This window comes from Octopus bimaculoides, chromosome 3 (assembly GCF_001194135.2).
Source record: "Octopus bimaculoides isolate UCB-OBI-ISO-001 chromosome 3, ASM119413v2, whole genome shotgun sequence".
NCBI lineage: Eukaryota > Metazoa > Mollusca > Cephalopoda > Octopoda > Octopodidae > Octopus > Octopus bimaculoides.
In genome coordinates, this window is record NC_068983.1 from 141,657,248 (window position 1) to 141,665,502 (window position 8,255).

Consider the following 8,255-nt stretch of genomic DNA (forward strand, 5'->3'; position numbering starts at 1 on the left):
TACTTTATCCTCCACCCACACACCTACATCCACACATCTACACCACCACCCCCACCCCACAACCCCAACCCCACACACACACTTAAGAATATCCATCATAGTCTCCATCAGTTGTAATATGATAATTGTCCCAGTAATTACATCGTAGAAGAACCATGATGGCTACTTAAAATACATACATGCTATCACGAGATAAAATGTGGTTTCAAATGTAACTGAATAGTTGATAAGTTTACTTTGCAGTCATGAAGTTCCAGGTTCAATCCTACAGCTCAGCATCTTCGGCATCTTTCTACAACAGCTTCTAATTGATGAAGCCTTGTAAATGAAATAGGATAGACCAAAAATGAAAAACCTGTCAAATGGATTGTCTCAGCCTTGTTAAATATTGTGTCATACTGATTCTGCATAACTATATTGTCTGTTTGTGATTGTGGAATACTCAACCACTTATACACTAATTTAACAATAGTTTGATTGACTGAACAACTTTTTATTATCATGTGTTATAAATGTTTTGTTGTATGTCTCCAACCTGGTCACAAATGTCAATTATTACAAAATAAAGTTAATATAATGGTAGGTGAGTGTTTCAAATAGTTATCATGACTATTCGGCATTGAAATTATTTCAGTTTCAACTCACAATCTTAACTTTGGTATTTCATAGATATTAGTTTAACCCTTCAGCATTCAAATTACTCTGTCAAATGTAATGCTTACTTATTCACATTTTGAATTAATCATGCATTATCTCGTAGCTTTGGGATTTCAATTATGAGATTGTTTATTTTTAAAATGACATTGTAGGATAGGAGTGAGTGACTTCATTCGGTCAGTTTGAACATAAACAGGTAGAATATTTAGGCCTGGAAAGGCTGGCTTAAATGCTAAAGTGTTAAATAATGAAGTCGTAGCTGTTGGCTTCCTCTTTTCTAGACACTTTATACTTTTGTTGTTGTTTAGCCCGCAAGTCATCTCTGATCAAGCAGACGTATGATCAAAAGAATTCTAGATGTGACCATCCGGTCTTTTTGTATATCAAGAACTACACCATTGTCCAGTACATTTTGGTATCTCTCATAACAGCAGAGATGTGGCCTAAGAGTGACACAACTGCCATCTCCACTATGTCAGATGACCACATAAAGACTTCCCAGCTTTTGCTCAACCTGAGCCAAGAGACTCACAATCAAGAGCACTCCAGATATTACACTCATGCCTAATCACTCATTCTCTCTCTTTCTCTCTCTCTCTCTCTCTCTCACTCTCTCTTTCTCTCTCTCTCTCACACCAAGCTACATGTATTTATGCATAAATATCCTCAAATCCTTCAATTTTTTCCTCCTTCCCAGAAGGTTGTAGGACATAATTTTAATGTTGCTTCGAGACAAGTTTAGCATCAGTGAAGCACTTGTTTTTTTATTAACTTGCCAAGGAATCATCATCATCGTTTAACGTCCGTTTTCCATGCTAGCATGGGTTGGATGGATCGACTGGTATCTGGGAAGCCAGGAGGCTGCACCAGGCAATGACCATGATCAGTTAGTGCTTTTTATGTGTCACCGGCACAAAAGTCAGTCAAGGCAGCACTGAAATCGACCACGTTCAGATGGTGCTTTTTATGTGCCACCGGCATGGGGATCACAACTACAATTTCCATTTGATTTTCAGAAACAAATAATAAACTTGACGTATTGTTATTCTACTTTTATTTCTTTGAACATTTAACTTTTAGCTTTAAAAAGTAAAGAATAATTAGCAAAAATAAAAATGTAAATTTCCACCCCAGCACACTACCATAATCAAATCTAGAAAAGTAGAACTTTTTTTACATCTGGAGATGTAAATGTTAAATGTTATATATTAATAGTAAAAACACTTCTGTTTTGTTTTAATTTTTTTTTTTTTTTTTTGTAATAATATTTATAAAATCTTATCTTGCTTTCTTTAACATTTGATATTGAAATATCAAGATTTGTTACTGTGAATTTTTGTTAATCCCAAATCATCTCTGACTAATTAAAATTGTGATCAAAAACATTCTGCAACTATGCCATCTTGTCAGGAGTTCCCATACATTTTCCAATTTTTGTAGGCCAGTAGGGTGTAGTGTGAGAGATTTGGCTGTTATTTCTCATAGCTCCAGTGACCACACAGAGATTCCTTTGTTGGCTCAGAATGATGTTCAATATAAACATTCTAGATACCTTTGTTACTATGTTACGTACTCTTTTGTTTGTATGAGAGGTATGGCATGTGAGAAAGGTGGAGTTGCTAGACCTATTAGATTAGTGATAACATACAAACCTACCTCAAAGCATATCCTACCATCTGAGAAAAGAAAAGGATACATTAATAATGCTGCCCAACACACCCTTGAAAAGATGGAATGGTCACAGTAGCAGCTGGGATGACATTGATCCTAAGTCTGTTTGGTGAGGGATGGCCTGAGCTGAATAATGGCTTTTGACAAATCTTCATTTCATAGTCGTACATGACTATGCAATTAAGAAGCTTGCTTCACAACCACATGGTTTCAGGCTCAGTCATTCTACACAGCACCTTGGGCAAGTCTCATCTACTACAGCCACAAGCCAACCAATGGTTGATAGAAACTTATACAAAATTGATAGAAACTGTAAGGTGGCAGGCAAGCTGGCAGAAACGTTAGCGTGCCGGGTGAAATGCTTAGCAGTATTTCGTCTGCCGTTACGTTCTGAGTTCAAATTCTGCCGAGGCTGACTTTACCCTTCATCCTTCTGGGGTCGATAAATTAAGTACCAGTTATGCACTGGGGTTGATGTAATTGGCTTAATCCCTTTGTCTGTCCTTGTTTGTCCCCTCTATGTTTCGCCCCTTGTGGGCAATAAAGAAATAAGAAACTGTACGAAGCCCATAGTGTGTGGATAGAGGGTGTCTGTTTATATTTTGCTCTTCTGTAAAAATTTGTGATTGGGATACTTGCTGACTTTTCCTCAAAATATTTTCTAGTGGCTCTGTGTTTTCAAAGGCAAATAGAATTAAAACCCCCATACTTGAAAAATAGATGAAGGTTAGCAAATGGAAAAGACATTCAACTGTAAAAACAATGTCTCAGTAATATGGCCCATACTAACATTGAAAAATGAATGTAAAATGAATGAAAAAACAATCAAACAAACTTACCCAACTACATAAAGATCATTGAAGATTTAGCAGACTTATAAGAGAAATTGAACTCAGTACTGCAAGCTCAGTACTCTTGCGTTTTTTTACAGTATTAAACTATACACATAACTATTTATGACAGTGGTTTATAGTTTAGTATGGAGTTGATAGATCTAATAGTGTGTGTCCAAAATACAATTAGAAAATTAATGCAGTGAAGAGATGAGGACATAAGCTCAGTAGCTATTAATTTTTTTCGTAAATATGTGAGACAACTCAAGTTATGTTTCAGTCGTTTTAGACCTCTTCAATAAAACATAGATTTTTTACCAAGCTTGCTAAATAAGAGAATAACGAAGTAAGGTTAAAGTTTTGTAAAATAAGTACTTAAAAAGTTGCTTTGGTTAATTATTGCTTCCATCCTCATTGAAAATTAAGGCAAGTAGAGATGAAAATATTTAAAACAGAACATCAAAAATCTGCTAATATTTGTGGTTTTTTTTATAATATTTAATATGTGGTGAATATACAGAAGAGAATTAGAATAGTTGGATTTAAATGTGTGGGTTGTTGGTATAAGTGTAACAGATATGATCGGAATCTTTTTTTTTTCTTTTTCATTTGAATGACAATCCAACAAACTATTAATCTGGAGAGCTACATTTTTAGATGCTAACAATCACTAACATTGATATTCTTTTTAAACAATTAATTCCTCTTATATCAACAAATAAGGCTTCAACATGTGACAAAGTCTAATTTTATAGGTTATTGTTCACATCTGGCCCATACATATCTTAACTACCACATTTTTAGATTCTTCTTAGAATGACATGTTTCTGTTTGCCATCTCTCAGCAAGTAATGTTATTATTTATATTATGAGCCGATGAAGAAGACTCTAAGCAGCTGATCAACCTCCTAGAAATAAGAAACCAAATATCCCTCAAATCACACTTTACTGTCTTGAAAAGAACACATTAGATAATGTTATTCTTGATGCACTATCTGACTTGTTAGTTAATGCATACAAGCACTCCCTTGGCCAATGAGAGATGTCAGTGTTATTTCTAGCATACTGAATAAACCAGTGTTGAGACTCTCTTGTTTGTTTAAGAGTCAGTTTTTAGTTGAGGAAATGACTAAGTTTTAATGATAAGATAAAAGTAAAAATATCACAAGCTTTGGAAAGAGTGTTCGGTGATTCAGACAAAATTGTTTCTCAAGCACTTTTTTTTTTACTGATTTTTAATACCTATTGTTTTTATTTTACTTAGTATAAATTATCAACAGTTCTCTTTAAATTCGATAGACCTTTGTACAAAGTTAATTTCATTTCATCAGCAGATAGTGTACTTTGTTTATGACTTAGTTTTTAACTGCTGCTAATGCTGCTGCTGCTACTACCCTGCTATTGTCACAGGTATAGCTGTGCAATTAAAGTTTTGAGTTCAATCCCACTGGACTATATGTTTTCAGAGGACCTTGTCAATGAAATTTGTTGGCTTGAAACAGTATTGAAATCCATCAGAGAAATCATTCCGGTTCTTGAGGAGTATACTTGTCTAACACCAACACCTAGTAACTTGGGGTGCCTTTTGCAGAGCTGAGTCTGCAAAAGCATTCAGGCTAGATCGTCTTAGAACCTCACACTAATCTCAGAAACTCTTAATCAGGGGTTCTCAACCACATTTTATCTATGGACCCCTTTGGTTACTATTTTATTTTGGTGGACCCCATAGCCATTCGATGTTTAAAAACTTGTTTTACAGAAACTTCTTTCAAAATTCCTATTTTGTTTTTCACACATTAACTTGTGTAGGCTGAAGTATGTAAAATGTTAGAGAAAGAAGCTGAGCTATTTCTTGCAATATACACCAATACATTCATCTAAAGCAAAATTTTTCAAGGGCCCTTAAAATTCTATTGTGGATCTACAGTTTACAATTTTGCCCCAGCATGACCACAGTCCAATGACTAAAGTGAATAAAAAACTATTATTACTATTACCCACCTCAGCCATTGCATTCTGTGAACTAATACTCTGCTGGAGTAATGATGCTATGCCTGAATGACATGCAGGTTTCACTTTCCCAGTCTAGTAATTAGTATCAAGGGAAGGTATCAAGCAGTACAAAAAAACAGCTCTAGAAATATTCAAATGTTCAAAACAAGAAAAATGCAACCCACCATCATAGTTTAAAATTTTGATGTAAAATAGCAATGTAGAATGTCCTTACTTTGCATAACAACATAACCAATCCTGTTTATTTCATATTATCATTATCTTTGAAGTATCCTGCTGGAAATTTTAAACTACTCCTCTTCCTCATAGTAAAATAATTCATTCCACTTTCCACACTTTTAAAATTTATTATTTGCCATTACTGACCACTTCTAATTTTCCTGGATTTTCTATTTCATCAGTTTATAAATGTAAATTTTTTTCCCTTTGAAAATTTGATATTCTTACTAATTGTAAATCAAATTCTACTTTATAAAAATTCAAATACCATATATATCCATATTAAACATTTGTTTTAAAAAAAGAAGGAAGGTCTTTGACCAAAAGTAATAGCTGTGAAGAGTGACTGGTACAAGAACACAAATTAGAAAATTTGAATGATTTAATTTTAAAAGTAATGCAAAAGAATTTCTGTTAGTAAAGATTGTTTTCCTAGATTTCATCATCATTGTTTAAAGTCTACTTTTCTATACTTGCATGGGTCAGACAGAAATTGTTGAGGTGGATGTTTTACAGCCAGATTCCCATCCCGTCATCAACTCTCACCTGTGTCCAAGGAAGATAATATTCCCAATGACCAGACGTGTTTTTATGGAAGATTGGAAACAAAGGACACTGCCTGCCTGATAGTGACACTTATTTACGATTATCACATGAAACCAAAGGGAGGGGATAGGCACACACACACACACACATACAGACGTACATATACACACAGACATGTGTGTGTGACAGCATCTTTCAATTTCTGTCTACCAATTTCTGTTACTATACAATTTATGTTTCCATTATTAAAATCATAAAATATGATTCAAAGGAGATTTGATTAAATATTCACTAGTTGAGTGATCATGGAGAAGGATCCACCATTGACTTGAAGTTTCCTACTTGAATTTTGAAAGTGATAATCTTGTTTTATTGTTACATATTGCCATATCTGCCATTGTCTTTTCTTTCAGTTTTCACATCAACTTCACCACTGACTATGACGGCAGTAGCATTGCTTTCCATTTCAACCCTCGAATTGGGGATGCCACTGTTGTTTGTAACTCATATGATGAAGGATGGGGTGATGAAGTGAGGGAAACTGAGAATTTTCCTTTCTTTGAAAGACAACGTTTCACTCTATGCATTGTTGCTGATGAAGATGCCTTTAAAGTAAGCACTAATAAACTTGATTACTTATTTCATTCATTGTTGTAGAAGATATTCAGTCAGCTTTTCTATGATTTCAATCAATGATTAGGTCTTAGTGAGCAAACAAGAGAATCCCTACATGGTGGCTTAACCTGCTAGAAATAGCAAATAAATTATTTCATGCCATGCCCAACTTAAAGCAAGGAAAACATGTTAGACAATGCAAAATCAGATACACATGAAAATTAGATATCATGACTGAATGCCTCTGATCATAGACCAGCTTAATTCAGGCTGAGCTGGGATTAAGTAACAAGAACTGGACCATGTCTTAACTCTAGTTTCTGTTGTCTTAAGTGAAAGCGAGCCACATATTCCTCTGTTTATGCCACCAATCTATTACAGGAAACTTGTGGGAGCATCTGAAGTCAACACTGTAAACCTAACAAACTTTTTGAAGCCTGGTAGACTTATGATTGTGAGATGAGTGTCTTGGCCACTGGCCTCTTTACTGATTGTCTGGCATCTCATTAACTAATCCATACACATTGTCTGAACTAAATACCTAAACATTAAATGCTTGTCATTTGGTCAACAAGTCATAATCAATGAAGTGGAATTCCTCAATGGTTGATTGGTTCTATTTATTAGACATCTGCCATCATTGCCCTTACTGTTGAGTCACTTCTTTCACCCTCTCACCTTAGTTTGCTTTCTATTATTATTCTTTCTTTTATTCACCCTTTTAGATATGCTGCTTTGAATTCATAGAGATAATGTAGAATAGTTAATACCTTTTAGTCTTGCATGATACAAGGCATCAAAACTTGTGCTAGCGTCACAATAAAATGCCTCCAGTACCCTCTGTAAACTGAATGTCAAATGAGTCAAGACTATTTTGTTGAGAAGACTTTTCAGTCCTGCTAAGGACATGAAACTCTTCTAGTTGTGGTAGAACTATAAAATTCTCCCACTATACTCTATAAAATAGTTGGTATTAGAAAGGACATTAAGCCATAGAAACCATTTGAAAAATGGAATATGTGGGTACAGTATGGTCCTCTAACTTATTTAGGAGGACAGTACCTCCAAATTAAAACTGATTCAGACTGTAATAGTCTGTCCAAACCATGCCAGCATGAAAAACAGGTATGTGATAAGGATTTTGACAGTGGTGATACACAAGGTAACTTATACTGGTAAAGAGAAAGAGTTGATTATATAAACCTTACTATTTGACTGATACCTATTTTATCAATCCCCAGTAGGATGAAAGATCAATTATCTGAATTACTGCATACCTCTACTTGAAATTGTTGTCTTGTGATTGTAAAATTTCCAGGTCTATGTCAATGGCACTCATTTCCTGAACTTCTACCATCGAATGTCATATGAAAATGTCAACTACTTGGCCATTGGTGACGGTGTGGAACTATATGAAATGATCATGAGGGATTCCTTGGTATGTATATACTTTTTATAGACTTATTTGCTGTATATACATCTGTTTTCAGCTCTCTTGGTATGTACACATTTTGTAACAATACTTTGTACACAAAATTCTCTTAGACTCTGGTTTTCAAATTGCAAGTTTCAAAGTATACAAACCTAAATACATGTCAGTGAATATCTATTTAAGTGTGCATACACAGGCATGTTTCTGCATCATATGTGCACATGCTTGTATGTGCATATGTTGTAAATATATCTGTGTATATGCATATG

The 8,255-nt window shown here is 34.6% G+C and overlaps 1 protein-coding gene across 3 annotated transcripts in view; it reads left to right on the plus strand.

Moving 5' to 3' along the window:
- LOC106867183 (galectin-9C) overlaps positions 1-8,255 on the plus strand; it is a 61,975-nt gene that overhangs the window by 36,641 nt on the left and 17,079 nt on the right. For all 3 annotated transcript variants that reach the window (XM_014911980.2, XM_014911982.2, XM_052966593.1), the window contains exons 4-5: positions 6,353-6,551; positions 7,873-7,992. In XM_014911980.2, coding sequence (XP_014767466.1) covers positions 6,353-6,551; positions 7,873-7,992 — 319 coding nt within the window. The remainder of the gene's footprint in view (positions 1-6,352; positions 6,552-7,872; positions 7,993-8,255) is intronic.